Source organism: Lycium ferocissimum, chromosome 9 (assembly GCF_029784015.1).
Source record: "Lycium ferocissimum isolate CSIRO_LF1 chromosome 9, AGI_CSIRO_Lferr_CH_V1, whole genome shotgun sequence".
Classification (NCBI taxonomy): Eukaryota; Viridiplantae; Streptophyta; class Magnoliopsida; order Solanales; family Solanaceae; genus Lycium; species Lycium ferocissimum.
In genome coordinates this window covers 48,386,354-48,412,050 of record NC_081350.1, presented here as the reverse complement: position 1 = coordinate 48,412,050, position 25,697 = coordinate 48,386,354, and the positions used below count along the sequence as shown (strand labels likewise).

At 39.2% G+C, this 25,697-nt stretch overlaps 2 protein-coding genes and 1 long non-coding RNA gene across 7 annotated transcripts; 2 read left to right on the top strand and 1 right to left on the bottom strand.

Annotated features, from left to right (window-relative positions):
- The first annotated feature begins 1,725 nt into the window (after nucleotides 1-1,725).
- On the top strand, nucleotides 1,726-9,449 carry LOC132031146 (probable disease resistance protein At4g27220). Of its 5 annotated transcripts, XM_059421016.1 has the most exons (5): nucleotides 1,726-1,946; nucleotides 4,525-7,542; nucleotides 7,794-7,880; nucleotides 8,458-8,819; nucleotides 8,949-9,449. In XM_059421016.1, exon 2 carries the CDS (start codon nucleotides 4,536-4,538, stop codon nucleotides 7,530-7,532), a length of 2,997 nt encoding a protein of 998 aa, XP_059276999.1. In that variant the 5' UTR covers nucleotides 1,726-1,946; nucleotides 4,525-4,535; the 3' UTR covers nucleotides 7,533-7,542; nucleotides 7,794-7,880; nucleotides 8,458-8,819; nucleotides 8,949-9,449. The 5 variants fall into 5 exon arrangements, with proteins under 5 accessions (XP_059276999.1, XP_059276998.1, XP_059276996.1 ...); XM_059421015.1 differs by lacking the exon at nucleotides 7,794-7,880; XM_059421013.1 differs by having other exon boundaries at nucleotides 7,794-8,819.
- Nucleotides 9,450-16,277: 6,828 nt separating this feature from the next.
- LOC132031149 (uncharacterized) lies at nucleotides 16,278-16,715 on the bottom strand. Its single transcript, XR_009408176.1, has 2 exons — nucleotides 16,483-16,715; nucleotides 16,278-16,452 (listed from the first exon to the last, which is right to left on the bottom strand). It is a non-coding gene; the product is annotated as an uncharacterized LOC132031149 (long non-coding RNA).
- Nucleotides 16,716-24,339: 7,624 nt separating this feature from the next.
- On the top strand, nucleotides 24,340-25,012 carry LOC132032001 (probable E3 ubiquitin-protein ligase HIP1). The gene has a single exon (XM_059421834.1). The coding sequence runs from the start codon at nucleotides 24,446-24,448 to the stop codon at nucleotides 25,010-25,012; it is 567 nt and encodes a 188-aa protein (XP_059277817.1). The 5' UTR covers nucleotides 24,340-24,445.
- The last annotated feature ends 685 nt before the right edge of the window (nucleotides 25,013-25,697 follow it).

Below are 25,697 nucleotides of genomic sequence, written 5' to 3'. Positions count from 1 at the left end.
TGCCATTAAAAAGCCTAATTTTTCTGTAACAGCCCTTTAGTGGCGACTTTTAGTCGCCACAAAAAGTCTGACTTTTTTTTTTAAAGCGACAGGGCTGTTGGACGGGCCAACCTTTAGTGGCGACTTTGTAAATCTTAAGTCGCCACAAAAGGCTTGCTACAGATTTTGGCTACCGGATGGGAATAGTTTATGAGCTAATTTTTGGGTTTGGGAATAGATGGGCCAGCGCATGGGATTATTTATGGCCCAGGGGCCATTTGTGTCCTTTCCCCTTGAAATTAACAGAAAATATAAGGGATAAAAGCATAAAGTTGTTGGTCAAATCAAAATGGCTTGTAAGCCAGAAAAAAAAAGTTGGGGTTGAGCAACTTCTTGGTTTTGGCTTATTTTAAGCACTTTTTAACTTAATTTAAGATATTTTTTATTTTACCAAAGATCCAAATAAGTTTAAAAATGGCTTATAAGTTTGTTTGATTAACTTATAAGCCAATCCAAACGGGCTGTAAGTGATATACTTATTTTTCGAAGTTGGATAAGTAAAAAAATATTGTACCAAAAATATTTTTGAATAATCTAGACATATAATTAATCTAACCTACAGAATTCCTATGATCTGAGATCTGTCAATAATCTAACTATTAGTAAGCCAATTAGAAGCAGAGTTGGAAGGAATTTAGCCAATTATTATACAAGTAAACTGTGGAAAATGAGAAGAAAAAAATACCACAGCAACAACAACAAATGCTCATCTACTCAATTTCTAATTAATATTGACAAATAGTTCAACTGAGACTTTTATTAAACATTATTTGGCGATTGCATACAGAAATTGTGTAAGAAGGAAGAAGAACATGTTCTTCTCTTGCCAATTTGGTAGACTTCCTTTTTTTTTTTGACTTGATGAGTAGATAGTTCAAAGTATGAGAATGCTTGAATGGGGTTAATAGCACTTTTTAAGGTTTTTGTCCCTATTTTCTGTAAATAGGTAAATTAAGCTATTGTAAATTAACAGCTTACCGAGGACATGACCTTAGATAGGAGGGTTTGGAGGACCCACATTAGGGTAAAAGGCTAGTAGATAGTCTCGTTATCCTTTCTTATTAGTAGGCGCATTATCGCAGTATAATTTCTTGTGCTTTGATTTCTGCTATTATCTGTTATTTCCTGTACTTTGATTATCTTATTTAATCTGTGTCACTTTCGTTATTTGCATTTCCATATCGCTTTGAATTTCTTAGCCTTATATGACCTCTTTTTTTATGCTTTTTATTGAGCCGAGGGTCTTTCGGAAACAGCCGTCCTACCTTGGTAGGAGTAAGGTCTGCGTACACTCTACCCTCCCCAGACCCCACGTTGTGAGATTTCACTGGGTTGTTGTTGTTGTAACCTGTTGTAAAAAAAAAAAAAAAAAAAATGAAGGCCTGTTGTGATTGTTCATACTAGAATTATGGTTTGATCATAAAAATTAATTTCTTTTTACAAAAATTAAAACATGAACTACTCAGCAATAATTCAATACTTTACCGCGCGAAGCGCGGGTGAATTCACTAGTATTATATAAAATGAAGCCCAAACTTAATTCGAAATATCTAGTCTTATCCCATCAAATTTCGGATTATTTTATCCCACCTTTCAGACAGGATAAAATAGCCTCAGAATTATAATCCCGGCATAATTTACTCCGCGTACCAAACGACCACTGACAAATTCAGCAGCCATTTGTGGGAGTGAAAGCCTAATGTGGGGCTGGAAAATGACATATGAAGCTTCTCTGTTCATACTTAACGATTGACTTGGGGTCAACTCATAGCTGGCCTTGACTTTCATTACCTCAATGAATTACAGGGCAATTATCTTAATTCTATATTCACACTCCTTAAACATATTGATAATTTTTCACAGAAGTTTAAGGAGCCACCCTCAAGTGTACTAGAGAAATTAAAGTGGTTAGTATCACTCTTACTTCAAATTCTGTTCATCTTTTTGCATGTTAATTTGGTGATTTTTTACTGTCTGCTTTTAAATATGAAAATCTGTTAATTTTGCTATGATGAATTCTTAATTGAAGTTTGGATAATGATTACTGAGTTCTTCAGAGAACAACCAAGAAACCCAAAGAATTTTAGTTCTGTATCAATTGGTATTCTGAGGAATGTTTATACCTACTGCCTATTTTTTCTACCAACTATACTCAGTATAGACAGAGCCGAAGCCAGGATTTTTGTTTTTTTGGGTTCTAGACTTTAGCTGAGGACATGCGTTGTAGTCTCTTGGTCCTCAACATTCTGCACCTCATAATCTAGCTCTTAGGTTTGGGTTAAGTTCTATGTCTTTTTCTTAACAATTAGTTTAGATGAGGAGTCCGGAACCTAAATGACCCAAAAAAAAAAAAAAAAATGAACCAAAATACCCTAAGAAAAAAAAGTGATACAAAAGTACCTTTAACGCAATTTTTTTATGCGTTATATAAAAGTGAGTTAACGTCCCCCGTTAAAATCCGTTACCCGAATTTTCTTTAAAAAAAAAAAAAAAAAAAAAAACTAAATTACATAACTCACTATTTTAGTGCGCTATGTAACCAAATTGGCCGTGTCATCTATAATTAGTGTATCCATTCATTACTATGCAAAAGTTTCCATTTCTAAAATATATATATTTTTTGGTAAGCAAATCAAACTTCCTAAAATATTTATAACATTAATTTTTTCTAAAATATTTATAATACTAATTTAATGTTCTGATACCATAAGAACCTTTTAACAAATTTTTATTCTCTTATCTTTGATATTTATGAAAGTACTTATTCTTATAAAAAATATTTATTCTCTTATTTTTTGATAATTATATTTTTTAACAATTTTTTTAACCTCTTGTTCATTGACTTGGTGCTCCCTTTTCTTAGTTAGTGTTTGTTAGCTAACTCTAAAAACAATCGAGTCTATGATCTTTTTACCACCGACAAAAGTAAACAATTTTCTATTATAATTGAGGGTTAATTATTTAAATACTCATGCAATAAAAATTAATTCGAGATACACCCCTTGTATTTAAAAATCGAATATTTACACCATTTATACTATGAGAATCATGCACATACACTCTCTATGGGGTATAGTCGTAACTAAATGTATTTATTAAAAGATAAATTAAAATTATAAATAACACAAATTACTTAATAAAATATACCAACTATTGTTATTAACTTTCTCGCACATTAAGCAGCAAGTTATTTTAGTTATATTGAGTTATAATATTTTATTAAATAAGAATTCCTCATCTTTAATTTATTTATTCTTCCGCTTTAAAATTATTTAAAAATTATTTATTCCGATAAATTGTCATTTCCGTAATATTTCTTAAGAAATTAAGTTTTTTGTTTGAAAATTAGGAATACATCACTATAATTAAGATTTTTTAGATTTTTTTTTTTTTGGCCAAATACGCTAAAATTCTAGTTATCTTTCTATTAAATACTCATGTAATAAGAATTAATTCGAGATACACCCTTGTATTTTAAAATCAAAGGTAGGATTTTCACAGTATAAGTGGTGTAAATGTTCGATTTTAAAATACAAGGTATGTACCTCGAATTAATTCTTATTTACATTAATATTTACTGTAATTAATCGTCACTTATAATCAAATTATTTATTTTTATCGGTAAATAGATCTTAGACTTAGATTGTTTTTAGAACTACCTAAACGAACGTTAATTAAGGAAAAAAAACCAACGAGCCAATGAACGAGAGGATAAATAATTTGTTAAAAGATAATTATTAAAAAGTAAGAGAATAAATAATTTCTATAAAAATAAATGTTTTTCATAAATATCAAGAGATAAGAGAATACATACTTTGGTAACAACTTGTTAAAAGATTCTTATAGTATTAGAAGATGAATTAATACTCCCTCCGTTCACTTTTACTTGTCCAGAACTTTGCACATTCCTTAAGAAATAATAAATGAAATGCATAATTTATCACGATATTCATATTAATTGATGTAAATTTTTAATGGACTTGAAAATGATTTAAAATGAGTAATTACTACTATGGGTAAAATAGGGAAAAAGTTATCTTCTCTTAATATGCTAAAAATGACAAGTAAAAGTGAAAATGTAATTTTAGAATCTTTGGACAAGTAAAAGTGAACGGAGGAGTATTATAAATATTTTAAAAGATGGAAACTTTTGCATAGTTTTTGAAATGGATACACAGTTGGATGTTGGATTAGTTAAGTAAATTCACGGCCTCCATAGCGCACTAAAATAGTGTGTTATGTAATTTAGTTTTTTTTTTTTAAAAAAAAAAAAAGAAAATTCGGGTAACGGATTTCAACAGGGGATGTTAGCTCACCTTTATGTAACGCATAAAAAAGCTGTGTTAAAGGTACTTTCGTACCACTTTTTTTTTCTTAGGGTATTTTGGTTCATCTCTTCTTTTTTTGGATCATTTAGGTTCTGGACTCTTAGATGAGCCCCTCATAGTTGGTTTTTATTTATTTTTACCTTCTGTTGTTTTGCAGACATACTTGCCATGGAAATTGTTGGTGCAGTGGTAAGCATGATGCAGTGTTTTTGTGGAGAGACCTGTTCTCATCAATCCATTTCCAAAACATGTGCATATCTGAGAAAGCCTCATGCATTAGCAAATAGACTTGATGAAAAGATGGAATTGCTCAAAGCTCGAGAAGAGGATATTAAAAGGAAGTTACATGTGGAAAATTTATGGCGCGGAATGGAGCCAAAGGCTGAGGTGCATATGTGGCTTACCAATGTAGAAAAGATTAGAAGTGGTATTGCTAGCATTCAAGATAAAATTACTAAAGACGAGGGGTGTTTAAACGGATGTTTGCCAAATTATGTGTCTCGATTTAAGCAGGGGAAATGCATTAATAAGAAAATTAAAGAGGTCGACAGGCTCCTGGGCCAGAGCATATTTCCAGATGCTTCATTGGTCGATATGATGCCTCAAAGGGGGAAAATATTGCCAACAACCTCACTTGTGGGAAAAACTGCTCAAAGAAGTTTGGAAGTAGTGTGGAAGTATTTGAATGATGGACACACGGGGATAATTGGTATTTATGGAATGGGGGGAGTGGGCAAGACATCCATCCTCTTAGCAATTAATAATCAACTTTTGAGGGAGAGCACAGTTTTTGATAATGTCATTTGGGTCACGGCATCCAACGATTCAAATGTCCAAAAATTGCAAAAGGATATTGCTAGAGCAGTAGGTTTATCTTTTGACAATGAAGATGACGAAATGACAAGAGCAGCTCAATTACACGAAGCCTTGCTGCGAAGAAGTAGATTTCTTTTAATTATAGATGACTTGTGGGAAGCATTTCCTTTGGAGGTTATAGGAATCCCATCTCCAGGTTACGGACATGAATGCAAGTTGATAATAACTACTAGATCCATGATGGTTTGTCGTGGCATGGAAACAACGAGAGAGGTCGAAGTTAGTGTGCTTTCTGAGGAAGAAGCGTGGGACCTCTTTAAACAAAAGGTCGGTGACGAGGTGCTAGCATCTCCGAGATTAAAAGTTGTTGCCAAGGATGTTTCGAAGGAGTGTGGAGGTCTCCCACTAGCTATTGTAACAGTTGGTCGGGCTTTAAGAAGAGAAAATGATCTGAGGCAATGGATAATTGCATTAAGCCAGCTGAAAAGTGCAACGGGAAGAATAGAAGGAATGGAGAATCGAGTCTTTGCACGTCTGAGATTTAGCTATGAAAGACTGAAAGACAATGTGACTAAGTCATGTTTCCTTTATTGTGCGTTGTATCCAGAGGATCATCATATAGAGACTGAAGAACTGATAAAATACTGGATATGGGAAGGCCTGTTGGATTATCTTGGGTATGGAGAATCCAAGATGCTGCAGGGGAAGATGATACTAGATGAACTAAAAAATGCGTGCCTGCTAGAGATCGGATGTCAAGAAGGTAGTTTGAATGAATATGTCAAGATGCATGACCTCATTAGGGATATGGCGATAGCAGTTACAAGAGTGAGTCCGCTGTTTATGATCCGAGCAGGACATGAGATTCGTGTCCCACCAGTTGAGAGTGAATGGCTCGAAGGCCTTGAAAGAATCTCATTAATGAGAAATGATTTGTGCTCTTTGAATTTTGAACCGAGATGTCCACAGCTAACTACCTTGTTGTTGCAGTATAATTCATTGTCCAAGGGCATACTTCCTTCTTTCTTTAACCATCTACAAAATCTCAAAGTTCTGGACTTATCTTACACAGGCATCGATCTGTTGCCTGATTCACTTTCTAATCTGGAAAACCTCCGTGCTTTGCTTCTACGTAGTTGTTGGAACTTGCGTGAAGTGCCAACAATGGAAAGGCTCAAGGAGCTGAGGTTTTTGGATCTCTCTTCCACATCAATTGTGTGCCCACAGGGGATGGAAATGTTACTCAATTTGAAGCATCTGGATCTCTCCAACGCTAAAGTTTATGGATTTGATAGTCAAATTCTAGGAACATACAGATTTCTGGAGAATCTCTTAATGCTCGGTTTGGATTTTGTTGATGTTGTGGAACACTGTACCAACTTGACAAACCTCGAAGCCAATTTCAGCAACTTGCAGGACTTCAATTATTATGTTTTGTCAGGTCACTGGAAGACACTCGAGAGTTTCAAATTTTGCATAGGCTATCCCCAATCCTCTAAACTACCCGGAAAAAATAGTGTAGGATTCTTTGGGATTCACATTGTTGAAAGGGAATCCCCTTCTTGGTTGCCCGGGATACTTGAGTTGGACATTCATGAATGTTCTGGCATCACTCAGTTACCAATGTTTATCATGAATGCCTCTTCCAATCTAAAACGCTGCAAGATAAAGTACTGTGATGAGATGGAATGGATTATAACTCCCGAGTGGGTCGCCTTTCCCAATTTAGAGTTGCTAGAGATCGAGGGTCTGAGCGGATTGCAAAATATGTGTAAGGGGATTCCGCCAGCGGGCACTCTTACAAACCTTAAGGTGTTGAATGTTATTGCTTGTAATAGTCTCATGACTCTGTTGCCACTTGAGTTAGTGCAGCAACTCAAAAACCTTGAAGAGCTCGAGTTGGAAAGCTGTTCGATGCTGGAGGAGATAGTTACTGAAGCAGAAAATGAAGAGGTCATTCAAGAGAACAACGGTGAATTGGTCCTCCCATGTTTGCGAAAATTAAGATTAGTTTCTATACCAAGACTGAGAAGCATATGCAGAGGTCCAATGGTTTGCGATTCCTTAATGACGATCGAAGTCATAGATTGCCCGCTGCTGGGAAGACTTCCCTTCTTTCTGGAAATAAGGCAGCAACTAGTTGACTCTCTTAAACAGATAAAAGGAAGCAGAAGGTGGTGGTGGACATTGGAGCGGAACCACCCTACTGCGACGTCCCTCCTTGCTCCACTAGTTAGACCTGAAAGGGAGCAGCATTGTTCTGCTTCTAATGAAGATATTATAGTTGAAATTAACAATATATGTAGCAGTGGTGGCAGCTCTGGAAATTCTTCTTTCGGACCACGATAACATTCTTACTGTAAGTAACAAGCTTGCAGTTTCTGAGGGATTTTAAATTGTTCCTTAATCAACACGGACTTAAAATCCCATCTTTTGAATTTTTTGGATCATATTTTTTCATCAACACAAAAGAGAACAGATATAGAGCATTGATTGAGTAGGAAAAATATCTGAAAATTGCGTTATGCATAATGACTATTTCTGGCAGGAATCCCGAAAACCCAAAAACTGGATTTTAATAGAAAGACTTATGCCTTATCTTGATTACAGTTTTATGGACCGGACTTATTTCCCTGCTACAGTATGATGGTCTCAAGTTTGGGTCTTTGGCAAAACTTGACTTCGTTCCTTCTCACAGTAATGCATTTTCTCTTTTATCTTATAGAGCAGTACTAATCTTATATTATATTGAATTCTACTGTCTTTGTTTAACAGTTTACTATTGAGATGACGTAGTTGTTCTTTGTGTCTTCCTCATCTGTCTTGTTTAACTGGCTTAAACTATGGATTCTCATGTTGGAGTCAACTATTTTTTCAACTAGTCCGTGAAAGTATTAGCAAGGATTCTTGCTGGGGAATGCTAAATGGAACTGTCCTATAACCGCATTTATGAAATCACTATAGAAGTTCGGCATACTAATAAACAAGTAAAGAGAGATGTGAAGTGATGTCTCAAACATTAGAAAAGCTTTCCATGAAAACGGGATTATCGTGCTAATGAAGCTCCAATGTATGAACATCCTGCAATTCTCTTTTGTATCCCATTCAAATAGCATTTGGTATGAAAATGAGGAGGGTCCTAGTTGAGTTTTTAACTTTTTTCTATTAACTGACACAGAAACCAAGATTTATTAGCTGTAAGTCTAGTTTTTAATGATGAATTGGTCTAAATTAGCAGAGTCTATTTTCATTTATCTTCCAATAATCATTTCAGGAGAAGATCAGTAAGAGTACCCTTTCTCCAAGTCCAGACCTTCTTCGGATGCCAGTGTCTCAATGTGGTTCGGGACACAATCAGCTCCAATTTAGTTTGGCTCCAGTCGAATGCAGCTAAGAGATCCATGGATATGATTGTAATGTTGTACGTAGTTAACAATGGACGAGTTCCAATCATCGCTATACCTCTGGCTTGAGTCACCACTTCTGGACCTTCATCCGGTTTCATTGTAATTTGCTCTGGTTGAGCCCATTCTGCCCACTGGATGCCCTTGAAGTTAGGGCGGCAATAGCCCAGCTCCCGCCTGATGGTGTCCAGAGCTTTCCTTGTCGTGTGAGTAGCAGCATATTGATAAAATGGTACTGAATACATTTTCATTAATTTTTAATTTAAATGGTGCTGATAATGTGTTAAGAGTCGAGGCCATTTCAAGTAGAAAACTCTGTTCTGATCTTGAAACTGATTTCAATCTGCTGCAACTTTTTTAGCAAGCCAGCAGCTTCATCAAGTGAAAGCCTTGTAGTGGATGAATGGCAATGTCATGCACAACATTGAGGTGAGGGTGAGCACCCGAGTGCTGCTCAACGTTTATGTCTCCATTGGTAGCACCACACATGTCTAGCACAGTTTGATGCAAAGAGCTGTAAATGGGGCAGCTACAAGAGTGTAGGTAAATCTATTGGAATCGTGATCTTGAGATATGTTCGCGAGGATAGTTTCTGCATTGATTTTAGCAGCGCATTCAATGGATTCCAGAGCTTGTTTGTGTGATTCAGATATAAATAGAACTTGCGACATAACAACTTTGTATTGGTTGTATTACAATTTTCTTCTTGACCTTGCACATTAGCAAGACAGAGATTCAACATCAATTCAAGGTGATGTTGAGCTTTATACATCTTGCAGACACACTTTTTTACATGCAGATATATGTAAACATCTTACTATACGTACTCAAATAGAGAAAAATGAGAAAACTGATTCCTTAAGTTTTGTAGCAGGTTCAAAGTAGTCCCTTTAGTATCACCTAAGCAATTTTGGTCCTTGAAGCTTTTCAAAAGTGAGCATTTTTTGTCTCTGTTAGATATTTACCAAATTTTGATTGTTAAATTTAACTGGAGTGAGAATAGAAAATATTTAACGCAAACTCCCATATGGAAATAACTGAAGTTATTATTACATTTTATTGTAAGATAGACATCTTACCATTGTTTTTAAAGCTGAGAAAGAGTATAATTTTTAAAACAAAGTTAGGGACTGATTTTTGCCTCAAGAAAAACTATACTCCCTGCGTATCAATTTATTTGTCACTTTTTTTTTCACACGCCCTTAAGAAATACTAATTAGAATGGGAATTTGATTATTTTACTCTTATTTATCTCTAAGTTATAATCTATCTCCTTTAAATGTTGACTTTATATTTATGTGCTCATCTCCTTTAATGACAACATTTTATTAAGGGTAAAATGATGAAAAAATAATTAATTATATCTTGAACTTCTAAAACGATAAATTATAGGAGAAAACTCTTTTTAGTAACCCCGATAAATAATTTGAGACGGAAATAGTATGTAGGTTTCTTAAAATGGGAATTTATTATCTTCAAAATAAAATGAATTATTTGTAAAGATGAGTAGTCTGAAAATTATTTACTGACAAAAACTCTGCGATAATTTCACTCGGAGAAAAAAAGAGATTTCCTGTTTAGGTACCGTGGGACTTCCTAACAGGTTGGGAAAAGGAAACGTGGGGAGAAAGCCAGAAAAAAAAGAAAGTTACCAAAAAATAAATCCCAAACTCATTCCCAATCATACACGGAAGTAATTCTTTTTTTTTTATTGTTACGTCCCGTATTTTTATACTTTGGGACAACCCGGATTAACCATGATAAGTTAGGGCCAAGACTATTCCGGGATTTGAAGTCGAGACTTTTGACTTGTGATTTTTTTTTTTTTGAGACATAAGTTATATATGAAATTGTTGGCATTGAACACTTAGGAAAAATTGGGACCACAATTCATAAATTTGGAATTTAAAAATCTTGCACAAATAGGGCCCCTAGCCGTGTGGCTTTGGAAATGGTCCCACACATGTTGTGGCCAATTTTAATTGGTCCAACACATGTGTGGACCATAGAGACATATAGATATTTTGGGGGACTTAAAAGATGAAGTCTTAAGTCATCTTTTCTCATTCACCACACTTAGAAAAAAATCAAGAACTTGGAGAGCACAACTCCCCCATAGCTCACGGCCAAGAGGAGAAAAACCCAAGTCCCATTTCATCCCTTCCAAAATTCTTTCTTTGGTACAAATCAACTATTTTGAGGTCCCTAAGTAGCGTGGAAGTGTTATTTGGGTCGTCCAACCGTTCGTTGTGGCCATTTGCAAACCCTAGCCTAATTGTGGAGTAAAGAAGAAAGGTAAGAATTTCTCTTGTTTTATGGGTTATAAATGTTTTATGCATATTGTAGTATGTTAATATGGATGAAAATCATGAAATATAGTATGTTGGAAGCGGGTTGTGTAATGGGTGTGTGAGTGTGTGGGGTATGTGGGCGTGCATATGGGTGTTGAAAATTGAATTGATGAATCAATTCTTGTATCATGTTGGATTATTGTAGAGTGGAGAAGAGAATAAAAATTTTCAATATATGTATATATGTGGGTATGTGGCCGTGTATAGCCCCAATGTATGTCGAAGATCGCATTAATATCGCTTCGCGTCTTAGTTGTTGTCGTTATGAATTCTAGTTGGAAATAAGCGTTTAATGACTTAAGAAAGATGTTGAAATTGTGTGGGCTGATTTGAGGGTTATTGTGCGTTGATGTAATTTGTATATTTTATGAGAATGATATCGTTATATTGCGGATTGTGATACAAATCATGACATGAAAATGAGGAATGTGTATAGGGGCTGCTCTCGGTTTAGGGGAAAGTTTGTTTTCGGCCTAATTTGGAAAAAATTATTGGATTGTTGGAAATATTATGTGAATTGTTTAGGATGTTCTTGAATATTGTTGGTAAGGATTCGGGTTGGAAATTGAATGTATAAGCGATAATGTGGCTTGAATGTAAGCCGTCGAATTAATTATTATGAATGTTGTTGAATGATGAAAAAGAGAGTATTAATGTAATATTGCCTTCCGGATTGGTTATCGGAGTTGCTAGGTTGGTTATTGTTGTTGTTGTTGTTGATTTTGGACGAGTTAAATTCTCGGGTTGGCCTATTTACAGGGGAAATGCTGCCCAAATTTCTGTAGAATTTAGAATTAGTTTGGGATAAATGGCTTAAGTACCTATGGCTAATGTTTGATATTCATTGGCGTATTTGTAGACCTTGGGAGCCGAGGCGTAGATTGGGATTAACTTTAGATTGGCTAGCTTGGAGTGCGTACGAGGTATGTAAAGCTCCACCCTTCGTTCTTTTGGCATGCCTTAGTTTTCAATAGGCTATATCCCGAGCCTCGAGTAAAATTCTAAATTTGAAATCCGAGTACGTTATGATTCTTATATCTATTTCTTGGCATTCTTATGTATGATGTGATGAAATATGAACCATTATGTCTCCCAAAAGAATTGATTTCCAAACTTTGTACAAAAAGTTGTTTTAAAGAATTCCGTAATTATGAATATCGTATCCTTCACGGAAAGGCTCGGGTTGTTCCGATATTTTTTTTTGTAAGAATGTGTATGGCATATGATAAGTATGTTTTCCATAGGCGGGCCCGACTCGGGTCAATACCCGTCCGCGGGTCCCGCGACTTTCCTTTATGTAAATTGGACGACTTTTGAAAGAATTTGGTGTGATTTTCATTTCGAATTTCAAGTATGGTCATTTACTTATATTTGGGTCTATGATAATGATTTTATGCATATGGTTACTCATGACTCCGCTCGTGCGTTCTGTTATATCTTTCGCCGGTTCCCGGGCCGGTTCTGTTGTCGTGCGCACTTTGATATACTCCGGAGTTATGTTGTGTTTATGATTCATCGAGCCACTCGTTAGAGGGCTATGTTCCACTTACTGTAACACCTCGTAGCTTCGGGCGAAGGTTTGACTCATAAGATGATAATATAATGGAACCAACATGAGGATTATAGGAAGTGTTTTAAAAACCAAACAAGTCATAAGAAATGTCTTTGGGCAAAGCAAAGTTGAAAGCCACTTCACGGGTCATGTTTGCAAGTGAGTTTGTAGAAGGTCTTTCTTCCTACGACCATAACCCCTTTAAACATTTATAATTTGGGAAAACTTCCTTAATGGAAGTTGTAGAGCTTTGAAATAGCTTTCCAACGGTAGGTCGCCCATCCCAAACGGAGCTACGTGCAAAAAGTTATGCTCATTTTACTGAAGCCTGTCTTCACTGGAAATTTAGTGAATTCGACGGGAACGTCGGTATAATCGACGTTTCGTCGATCTAAACGACGTTTTGTCGATCTGATCGACGATCCGTCGAATGAACCGTCGATTGGGAAGAAAGGAGAGGTGGCTCACTGGAAATTTGGCCAATTCGACGGAGAAGATCGACGTTTCGTCGATCTGATCGACGCTCCGTCGAATGAGCCGTCGATTGGAAGTACGTTTTCGGGTGATCTAACTTCGGGAGGCCATAACCCTATTATAAGTTGGGAATTTGGAAAAACGTATAACATTAAAGTTGTAGATAATTGAAATAGATTTCCAACGGTATATTATGGGCCTCCAGGGGACATCGGGTTAGGGAGATATAGACGTTTTAAGACAGAAAGGTCAAGCTGGACAGTGGACTTGGTCCAACCCGAACTCAAGTCGGGTCAGACCCATTTCCACTTAATATTTAAGGGAAATGTCCAACCCTAGCAGCCTCCTTCCCTCATATTTTCAGATTTTAGAGAGAGAGAGAGAAAGAGAGAGAGAGAGAGAGAGAGAGAGAGAAAGTATAGTTAGAGAGAGAAAGGAGAGGATCCATCAAGTTGAAGGCCTCAAATCCCAAGGCTCGTGAAGGATAAAGTGTAGTACAAGTTCTTGTCGTCGTTCTAAGCTAAAAATCAAACTTGGGGGTGTTGATTTCGTGGTGGCTGCTCATAAAGGTAATGTTTCTACTCCCTAATCATTTATAGTTGTGAATTGATGAATTCTTGGGAGGATAACAAATGGGTTTGATAAAGAGAATTATATGAACTATGCTAGAGTTTTTGGATTGTTGACTTGGGATTGTTGTGTTCATGTGGGTGATGAAGAATGATGTTAATTACATCTAATTGAGATTGTAGAATCATCTAGAAATGATAGAATGGGGATTGGGTGAAGAAACACCATTAATGAAGGTTGTGGAGCTTCATGCCCACCAAGTGTTTGAATAAATGCTTAGATGATCGAAGCATGGATATTGTTGCTAATATAGAATCCCTATAACCTGTATTGTTATAGATTAAAGTTGAAGGGATTGCAAGACATTGTGATACACTCAAAAACAGGGAGTCAAGGTATGTAGACGCTATCCACGTGTGGGAACATCCTTGTTCTTCCCCACGTTTCAGTATTCCATGATTACACACCAAGTTTTAGGATTCTAGGTATATTCATGTTAAACCCTAGACACTTGAACCATGATGTATATTATATGGTCAGTTACAATTCCGTTGATTAGTCTTAATTTACTATTTTGGTAATTGAGACTCAGTCCATAATCTATGAAAAACCCATAACTTGCATCCCATGGGTTCTATAACACAGGATATGAGATATTATGCTTATTTTCATGAAAAACCTTTATATATGTATTTATTGTCATGTCTTCATGTACCCATGTTCATGTCAAGATTCAGAAATCATATTTTCAGTTATTTTCATGTTCGGGAGTTGTATTAATACCGAGAAGGCTCGGATAGCACGAAACTACGTATGCCAACGTAGGATAAGGATCGCTCCGCCCAGTTAGGACGATTCCTTCATATTTTCCCCATTGAGGGATTTTGGATCCATTCATGTCATGCTCATGTCTCATGCCCCGGCAAGGTACAAGATGGCTTAGCTGATCGGGCAGAGATCAGACTCCACGTTCCTTCCCGTGGTGGTTCATGTCGGTATTACAGATTATTACAGATTATTACAGATTATTACAGATTATCTCATGCTTACAATACTCATGTTTATGCCCAGTTTCGATACTCAATTTCAGTTCCAATTTCATGTTTACATACTCATACTCATGCTCATGTTCATGTTCAGGTTTCAGTTCTTATCATGTTACTCCCTGTCCCATGTTATTTCTTTCGGTCATTTTACATACCAGTACATTCAATGTCTTTGACGTCCCCTTTTTATTTGCCTTGGGGGCCTGCATTTCACGATGCAGGTACTGATATACAGGACGACACACCTGCTTAGTAGGACAGCATTCGGATCAGCTTATTGGTGAGCCCCATCTCATTCGGGGTTTAGTCAACTTTTGGTTTTACGATTAGTTATGCATCTAAGGTATGCTGGGTGCCTTGTCCCAGCAAGTATGTTTTCCAGTCAGACTCATGATAGAGGTTTCATAGACTAGACAAGTCAGTTATGTCATGTTAGACATTCGGAGTCATATAGCTATTTTGGCTCATTGATGTTATTATCGCACTCATGTTTAAACAAGTATTTTATTAAGTATTATGACTTACTATGCTTTATAAAGGCTCATCATGCATTCACGATATATTCCGCTTATGTTACGTGTCATGATAATTCAGCAAGCCATGTGGTTCGCTCGGTCACATGCAGTCAGGCACCGAGTGCCGTGTTACGACCAGGCTATGGTTCGGGGCGTGACACTTACACTTGGTGTTATGCTGTGTATGGTGTTATCTTTGCGTTATGATATGTGACGGGTAATATGGAGATTTGAAACTTTTACGGTGTTATGCTGTGTTATGGCGCCATTGACGGGCGGGCGACCATATTCTTTTGTACCCTATGCATGACTTATATTTTGTTAAATTAAACATTTTGCTATATGGGATTTGTACTTGTTTCCTGTACTACCATTTTGTTTATGCCTCAGATTTGTTTCTGTAGCTTCTGCTTTGCATACTCAGTACATATTTTGTACTGACCCCCCTTTCTCGGGGGTTGCGTTTCATGCCGCCAGGTACAGACGCACGGTTGGTGATCCACCGCCTTAGGACACCTCTTTTCGTTCGGAGTGCTCTTCTCATTTCGCAGCCTACATTTTGGTATATATGTTCGTTTGTTACATATGTATATATTTGGTTCGGGGGTACGGCGGGGCCCGTCCCGCCACATGTTTCGTGGTCCTGTTTGAGGTACGTAGACGTATTTGTGGGCGTGTGTGCCTCACTTTGTTCGATGTGTTTGTATGATCCTATTCGCTATATGGCCTTGTCGGCATGCATTCGTATATGTTTTGGGGCCGTTGTGCCATTTGACAGCCTTGTCGGCTTTTGATATATATATATATATATATATGTATATGGTTGTGTTGGAATGCGGTTGAGACAGTTTGACATAATTTAAGGCAGCGTGTGGCAATTGTGCCAGTATATGCCATCTGTATGTGATTCGAATTGGATAAGTATGTTCGGGTGCCCAATTCGGACACTAGTCACGGCCTACGGGGCTGGGTCGTGACAGAAGTGGTATCAGAGCGGTTTGTCCTTGGAATGTCTACAGACCGTGTCTAGTAGAGTCTTGTTTATCGGTGTGTTGTGCACCACGTCGATAAACAGGAGGCTACAGGACATTTAGGGTGCTCATTTCTTTGAATCTTAGATCGTGCGATAGAGCTGTGCTATTAGGATGATTCTGTTCTAATCCGCTGTTGTAATTTTTTTCAGTGATGCCTCCAAAAAAGGCGGCAGCTGCCCAGAAGGGCAAGTCAGTAGCGGCCGGAGAGACTAGCCGGGCTCAGAAGGGTACTCGGACCCTTGCTCAGATGATGCGTGATATTGCGTCCCGGCCAACAGACTCTGCTACGTCTTCATCATCAGAGGAGTCTGGATCACCAGCCGCTGCCACTATGGATCAAGGGGCGGCTTCACCATTAGCTCCAGAGGCTCCAGCGGCCGCGCCTCCAGCTCCTCAGCCAGGGGCGGAGGATGGGACGTTGAGGGAGGCCGTACAGCTATTGACTACCTTGGTAGCGGGACAGGTTCGCAGGCGCGGGCTGAGAGATGATGATGATGATGACAGGCGTGATAGCCTGAGGGTTCGTGATTTTCTGACATACCGTCCCCCAGAGTTTTTCGGGTCTAGGCCCGAGGAGGACCCCCACGACTTCATTCGGGGGGTGAGGCGCTCATTAGATCTGGTCAGGGCTTCAGAGACCGAGTCCGTTGAGTTGGCCTCGCACAGATTACGGGATGTTGCGCTGGTGGTATGAGTCTGGGAGCGTTCGGGGGGTGAGTGCTTCTCACTACTTGGGATGAGTTTGTGATTTGCGTTTCTCGCTCACTTTTTGCCCCCGGAGTTACGGCGGGCGCGGGTTGATAGATTTTTACAGTTGCAGCAGAGAGGCCGCAGTGTTCGCGAGTATAATTTGGAGTTTGATTCTTTGGCTCGATATGCCCCTGCTAAAGTAGCGGATATGGCTGACTGTATGCACCGGTATGTAATAGGATTGGACCGCTACTTGATTGACAGTTGCATGGCGATGGCGTCACAGACAGATATGGATATCGCCCGGTTATAGGCCCACGCTCAGGGTATGGAGGACCGACATAGGGCCGTGTCTCGGGACAAGGATCGAGACAGTGAGGCCGCCCAAGAGGGCTGTGTCCGCGGGGGTATTCCAGAGATGCTCGAGGCGAACGGCCTCGGCCCCGGCCGGCCGTCGGCCGTATATTTTCCTCACGTCGAGACGGGGTACACGGTCGGCCGACAACGATTTGACGGTGCAGACCATACGGGGCCGGCCGAGTTCTAGAGCATCGAGTTCACAGACGACGAGAGGTTCCGGCCCGGTCCGAGACCACCGAGCCCCGTTGTTCTTATGCCGCTGAAATCGCACCCGGGGGAGTGTGAGTGCGTGAGCCACACGGGGCCTACTTTTCTTGCGGCCGTCGGGGCCACGAAAAACAGGGCGTGATTGTCCGATGGCGAGTGATTCTCGGAGTAGCCGTTCGGACGACGGATCGGCCGCGCAGGTTCATCTTCTACTCCCTCAGCTGTACGCCCTGCGGGGCGAGGTATGCCGGCACAGGTGGGCCGCGGTCGAGGCCGTGGCAGTGGTTCAGGTTCTAGCGGTCCATCGAACCGCATATATGCATTAGCTAGCCGCCAGGATCAGGAGGCTTCGCCGAATGTTGTTACAGGTACCTTACTGGTTTTCTCCCGATCTGTATATGCACTGATTGATCCTGGTTCTACTTTATCATATATCGCTCCACTTGTTGCTAATGAAATTGGGATAGAACTCGAGCCGATAGAGCCTTTTGAGGTAGCTACACCGTGAGGGGATCTCGTTATAGCTTTGAACGGGTTTATCGAGATTGTTCTGTTAGCATATATGATCGTTGCACTAAAGCTGATTTGGTAAAGTTAGATATGCTGGAGTTTGATGTCATTATGGGTATGGACTGGTTAGCTTCCTGTTATGCTAATGTTGACTGCCAGAAAAAGGTAGTTCGTTTTCAGTTTCCAGGGGAACCAGTCATAGAGTGGTCAGGGAGTACAGCGTCGCCGAGGGGTAAGTTTATTTCATACCTCAAGGCTAAGAAGATGATTCAGAAGGGTTATATTTATCACTTGGTCCGTGTGCACGATACTACAGCCGAGACCTCTACTCTGCAGTCAGTTCCGGTTGTCAATGAATTCGCAGATGTATTCCCAGATGAGCTTCCGGGTCTTCCGCCTGAGCGAGAGATAGACTTCGCTATTGATTTGTTGCCAGATACGCGGCCCCATATCTATTCTCCGCACGGCGTAATGGCGCACCGCAGAACTAAAAGAATTGAAGGAGGTTGAAAGACCTATTAGACAAAGGTTTCATCGGACCCATTACATCGCCACGGGGAGCCCCGTATTATTTGTGAGAAAGAAAGATGGGTCACTGCGGATGTATATTGACTACAGGCAATTAAATAAGGTGACTATCAAGAATAAATATCCCCTTCCCCGGATTGATGATTTGTTTGATCAGTTGCAGGGTGCCAAATATTTTTCGAAGATAGATTTGCGTTCGGGCTACCACCGAATGCCATTTAGAGACGGATATTAGAAGGCTGCTTTCGGGACCGGCGGCATTATGAATTCAGAGTGATGTCTTTTGGGCTTACTAATGCTCCAGCGATATTTATGGATTTGATGAATCGGGTATTCCGGCATTTCCTTGATATGTTCGTGATAGTGTTTATTGATGATATTTTGGTTTATTCACGATCAGCGGAGGAGCATTCGGATCATTTGAGAACAGTGCTTGGCACTCTTCGGCAGCAGCAATTGTATGCTAAATTTTCCAAATGTGAGTTCTGGTTAACTTCTATGGCGTTCTTGGGGCATATTGTCGGGTCAAATGGTATTCAGGTTGATACGCAGAAGATTGAAGCTGTACAGAATTGGCCTAGGCCTACTACACCGACAGAGGTACGCAGTTTTCTAGGCTTGGCCGGTTATTACAGGAGGTTCGTAGAGAATTTTTCTTCTATGGCGGCACCATTAACAAAGTTAACTCAGAAGGCAGCAAAGTTTCAGTGGACTGAGGCCTGTGAACGCAGTTTTCAGATGTTGAAGGAAAAATTAATTACAGCTCCAGTTTTAGCTCTTCCAGAAGGGTCCGACGGGTATGTGGTTTATTGTGATGCCTCTGGTATGGGTTTGGGTTGTGTGTTGATGCAGCACGGTCGAGTCATAGCCTACGCTTCCCGGCAGCTCAGACCGCACGAGAAGAATTATCCCACACATGATTTGGAATTAGCTGCGGTGATTCATGCTTTGAAGATTTGGCGGCACTACTTATATGGGGTCCACGTTGATATTTATACGGACCATAAGAGCCTCCAGTATATTTTCGTAAAGAAAGAGCGAATTTGCGGGAGCGGTGGTTAGAGTTGCTGAAAGATTATGATGTTGATATTCTATACCATCCAGGGAAAGCTAATGTCGTGGCAGATGCACTCAGCCGTAAGTCAATGGGCAGTTTAGCGGGCACACCTTCAGACAAGAAAGAAATAGTTCGTGATATCCAGCAGCTGGCTAGTCTTGGAGTCCGCTTAGCCGATTCTGGAGATGCTGGGATTTTATCGAGGAGTGGCCGAATCCTCTATTCTCGGTGAGATAAAGCGGCGTCAGTACGAGGATCCTGTTCTGATACAGTACAGAGACGCAGCCCGTGAAAAGGAGAAGACCCCGTTTGAGATTTCATCCGATGGAGTATTATTATACAGGGGCAGATTATGTGTACCCGATGTTGCGGGACTGCGGCGACAGGTTATGGGCGAGGCACATTATGCCAAATATTCTGTTCATCCAGGGTCGATGAAGATGTATCATGATCTTAGATGTTTGTATTGGTGGGACGGTATGAAAAAAGACATAGCAGAGTTCGTTGCCCAGTGCCCAAATTGTCAGCAGGTGAAAATCGAACATCAGAAGCCCGGTGGGTTATTGCAGGAGATGGAGATTCCGACGTGGAAGTGGGAAATAATTAATATGGATTTTATTGTAGGGTTGCCTCGCACTCCACGGAGGTATGACTCCATATGGGTTATCATTGATCGGCTGACAAAATCTGCCCATTTTCTTCCAGTTCGGACTACATACTCAACTGAAGATTATGCCAGGCTATATATTAAGGAGATTGTGAGACTTCACGGAGTTCCAGTGTCTGTTATATCCGACAGAGGTGCCCAGTTTACAGCTAAGTTCTGGAGATCATTTCAGGAGGGATTGGGGACCCAGGTGAGTCTGAGTACAACATTTCATCCTCAGTCCGACGGACAGGCCGAGCGCACTATTCAGACATTGGAAGATATGTTGCGGGCCTGTGTTATTAATTTTAGAGGCAGCTGGGATGATCATTTGCCGCTGGTTGAATTTGCTTACAACAACAGTTAACACTCCAGTATACAGATGGCACCATATGAGGCGTTGTATGGCAGGAAATGCAGATCTCCGATCGGTTGGTTTGACGTGGGTGAGATTCAGTTAATTGGTCCAGATGTGGTCCAGCAGGCAGTCGATAAAGTGAAACTGATTCGAGAGCGACTATTAGCGGCCCAGAGTCGACAGAAATCTTATGCTGATAAACGACGTCGACCGTTAGAGTTCCAGATTGGCGATTGGGTGTTCCTGAAAGTGTCACCTATGAAAGGGGTTATGAGATTTGGCAAGAAAGGAAAGCTCAGTCCGAGATATATTGGTCCGTATCAGATTATTCGTACAATAGGCAAAGTGGCCTATGAATTGGATCTGCCAGCTGATTTGGGAGCGGTACACCCGGTATTCCATGTTTCTATGCTTCGTAAATGCATTGGTGACCCTTCCAGAATCTTTCCTACAGGAGTTATACAGGTCACCGAGGAGCTATCTTATGAGAAGCAGCCTATAGCCATATTGGATCGTCAGGTAAGAAAATTACGGAATAAAGATGTGGCTTCTGTTAAGGTACTGTGGCAGAATAATAACCGAGAAGAAATGACCTGGGAAGCTGAGGAGCAGATGAAGAAGAGATATCCTCACCTATTTCCAGTACCTATAGGTAATCCAAATCCTTTACTTGACTATGTTGATGGTGTATGACTTATATGTGATGGCTAAAGAAGAAACTCCCCCGAATATCATATAAGACCCGTAGGATTAATCCAACATTCGAGGACGAATGTTCTTAAGGGGGGGAGGATGTTACGTCCCGTATTTTTTTATATACATTGGGACAACCCGGATTAACCATGATAAGTTAGGGCCAAGACTATTCCGGGATTTGAAGTCGAGACTTTTGACTTGTGATTTTTTTTTTTTTTTGAGACATAAGTTATATATGAAATTGTTGGCATTGAACACTTAGGAAAAATTGGGACCACAATTCATAAATTTGGAATTTAAAAATCTTGCACAAATAGGGCCCCTAGCCGTGTGGCTTTGGAAATGGTCCCACACATATTTGTGGCAATTTTAATTGGTCCAACACATGTGTGGACCATAGAGACATATAGATATTTTGGGGGACTTAAAAGATGAAGTCTTAAGTCATCTTTTCTCATTCACCACACTTAGAAAAAAATCAAGAACTTGGAGAGCACTGACTCCCCCATAGCTCACGGCCAAGAGGAGAAAAACCCAAGTCCCATTTCATCCCTTCCAAAATTCTTTCTTTGGTACAAATCAACTATTTTGAGGTCCCTAAGTAGCGTGGAAGTGTTATTTGGGTCGTCCAACCGTTCGTTGTGGCCATTTGCAAACCCTAGCCTAATTGTGGAGTAAAGAAGAAAGGTAAGAATTTCTCTTGTTTTATGGGTTATAAATGTTTTATGCATATTGTAGTATGTTAATATGGATGAAAATCATGAAATATAGTATGTTGGAAGCGGGTTGTGTAATGGGTGTGTGAGCCGTGTGTGGGGTATGTGGGCGTGCATATGGGTGTTGAAAATTGAATTGATGAATCAATTCTTGTATCATGTTGGATTATTGTAGAGTGGAGAAGAGAATAAAAATTTTCAATATATGTATATATGTGGGTATGTGGCCGTGTATAGTCCCAATGTATGTCGAAGATCGCATTAATATCGCTTCGCGTCTTAGTTGTTGTCGTTATGAATTCTAGTTGGAAATAAGCGTTTAATGACTTAAGAAAGATGTTGAAATTGTGTGGGCTGATTTGAGGGTTATTGTGCGTTGATGTAATTTGTATATTTTATGAGAATGATATCGTTATATTGCGTATTGTGATACAAATCATGACATGAAAATGAGGAATGTGTATAGGGCTGCTCTCGGTTTAGGGGGCTGTTTTCGGCCTAACTTGGAGAAAATTATTGGATTGTTGGAAATATTATGTGAATTGTTTAGGATGTTCTTGAATATTGTTGGTAAGGATTCGGGTTGGAAATTGAATGTATAAGCGATAATGTGGCTTGAATGTAAGCCGTCGAATTAATTATTATGAATGTTGTTGAATGATGAAAAAGAGAGTATTAATGTAATATTGCCTTCGGGATTGGTTATCGGAGTTGCTAGGTTGGTTATTGTTGTTGTTGTTGTTGATTTTGGACGAGTTAAATTCTCGGGTTGGCCTATTTACAGGGGAAATGCTGCCCAAATTTCTGTAGAATTTAGAATTAGTTTGGGATAAATGGCTTAAGTACCTATGGCTAATGTTTGATATTCATTGGCGTATTTGTAGACCTTGGGGAGCCCGAGGCGTAGATTGGGATTAACTTTAGATTGGCTATCTTGGAGTGCGTACGAGGTATATAAAGCTCCACCCTTCGTTCTTTTGGCATGCCTTAGTTTTCAATAGGCTATATCCCGAGCCTCGAGTAAAATTCTAAATTTGAAATCCGAGTACGTTATGATTCTTATATCAATTTCTTGGCATTCTTATGTATGATGTGATGAAATATGAACCATTATGTCTCCCAAAAGAATTGATTTCCAAACTTTGTACAAAAAGTTGTTTTAAAGAATTCCGTAATTATGAATATCGTATCCTTCACGGAAAGGCTCGGGTTGTTCCGATATTTTTTTTTGTAAGAATGTGTATGGCATATGATAAGTATGTTTTCCATAGGCGGGCCCGACTCGGGTCAATACCCGTCCGCGGGTCCCGCGACTTTCCTTTATGTAAATTGGACGACTTTTGAAAGAATTTGGTGTGATTTTCATTTCGAATTTCAAGTATGGTCATTTACTTATATTTGGGTCTATGATAATGATTTTATGCATATGGTTACTCATGACTCCGCTCGTGCGTTCTGTTATATCTTTCGCCGGTTCCCGGGCCGGTTCTGTTGTCGTGCGCACTTTGATATACTCCGGAGTTATCTTTGTGTTTATGATTCATCGAGCCACTCGTTAGAGGGCTATGTTCCACTTACACTTGGTGTTATGCTGTGTATGGTGTTATGCTGCGTTATGATATGTGACGGGGAATATGGAGATTTGAAACTTTCTGGTGTTATGCTGTGTTATGGCGCCATTGACGGGCGGGCGACCATATTCTTCTGTACCCTATGCATGACTTATATTTTGTTAAATTAAACATTTTGCTATATGGGATTTGTACTTGTTTCCTGTACTACCATTTTGTTTATGCCTCAGATTTGTTTCTGTAGCTTCTGCTTTGCATACTCAGTACATATTTCGTACTGACCCCCTTTCTCCGGGGGGCTGCGTTTCATGCCCGCAGTACGGTACGCACGTTTGGTGATCCACCGGTTTAGGACACCCTCTTTTGCTGTTCGGAGTGCTCTTCTCATTTCAGAGCCTACATTTTGGTATATATGTTCGTTTGTTACATATGTATATATTTGGTTCAGGGGTACGGCGGGGCCCTGTCCCGCCACATGTTTCTGTGGTCTGTTTAGAGGTCTGTAGACGTATTTGTGGGTGTGTGTGCCTACTTCTGTTCAGATGTGTTTGTATGATCCTATTCGCTATGGCAGCCTTGTCGGCATGCATTCGTATATGTTTTGGGGCTGTTGAGCCATTTGACAGCCTTGTCGGCTTTTGATATATATATATATATATATATATATATATATATATATATATATATATATATATATATATGTATATGGTTGTGTTGGAATGCGGTTGAGACAGTTTGACATAATTTAAGGCAGCGTGTGGCAATTGTGCCAGTATATGCCATCTGTATGTGATTCGAATTGGATAAGTATGTTCGGGTGCCCAATTCGGGCACTAGTCACGGCCTACGGGGCTGGGTCGTGACATTTATCCTATAAATAGGTTGCATTAACGTAGTGGAGTATCATTGAACTCCCAATTTCTATCAACTTCATTCTATAAATTCCTTTCTCAAAACCTACGAACCCCCACCAGAGAATGTCTTTTTTTCTTCTAGAAAATAACACAATGTCTCAAATTCAAGAATGTCCTACATTAATATTACCACATCAAACAAGTGAAAGAATTAATAATGAAGTACCTCCTAGACGGGTAACTGCTCGAATGAGTGTGCGTTATAGTCCTCCTCGTTACGATACTTCCCAGTGGATTCGTGATGCAAATTTAAATAGTATTACTTATAGTTACTATGGAGTTGACGAAGACGAAGAAACAGACGACGAAGAATATAATGATATGTATGATGAAGAAACTGATGAAGAAGAAGAAACAGACGAAGAAGATAATAGTAATGAGTTTGTGGACTATGATGTATCGGAGTATTTGGAAACAATAACATATCATGCTCCAGCGACTATGGATATAGATAATTTTGATGAACAAGAAGCATGTGCTATATGCTTGTTTGAATATAAAGATGAAGATGACATTGGCAAACTTCAATGTGGCCATGAGTTTCATGTAGACTGCATCAACAAGTGGCTGTTGAGGAAGGCATCGTGTCCTTTTTGTAGAGCTCAAGTTTTTTCCGAACATGAATGTTGATGTGACGTAAATAAAGATGGTCGATTTTCTTTAAAATACAAATGTTATTGCTCATTAATTTTTTATTTTTTATTGATCTTTTGAGTAACTCTGGCAATTTTCTTGAGCAAGCCCAAATTACAGACAAATGTGTGCTCAAAAGTGTAGACTAAAACAAGACATATGTGCCAAGTCTAGTAGGTATGTACTAATTCACTACTATTGTAACACAAATTAAGGCTCTTTTGTTTTTTGTTTTTTTCTATCAACAAGATAATTTGTGTGACTGCTAATAATACAAGAAGAAGAGTTCTCTTGAAACAAGGACTTATTTCAATATTTCTTAAATTAGATTTTCTCTATACATAATTTAAGTCCTACCTAGAAACAATAATATATAGATGCATGTGCACCAACGGAAAGAAAATGTAGGATTTAAACTTTAAAGTGGCGAGGAAGGTTTATCTCACGCGGTCGCATATTTCATATTTTTCTTTAATTAGATTTTCTCAAGGCATATTATAAGACCTACTTAGAAACATTATTTTGATGCATGCACCAATGGAAAGAAATGGGTAAATACTACCCACGTCGGATATTTACACCAAATCAATGCAATTTACAATGATTAAGTGATTTAATGAAGTGAATATATACATTAATTAATCATGGTTAAGTGAACTATATATATTCAAACACGTCATAA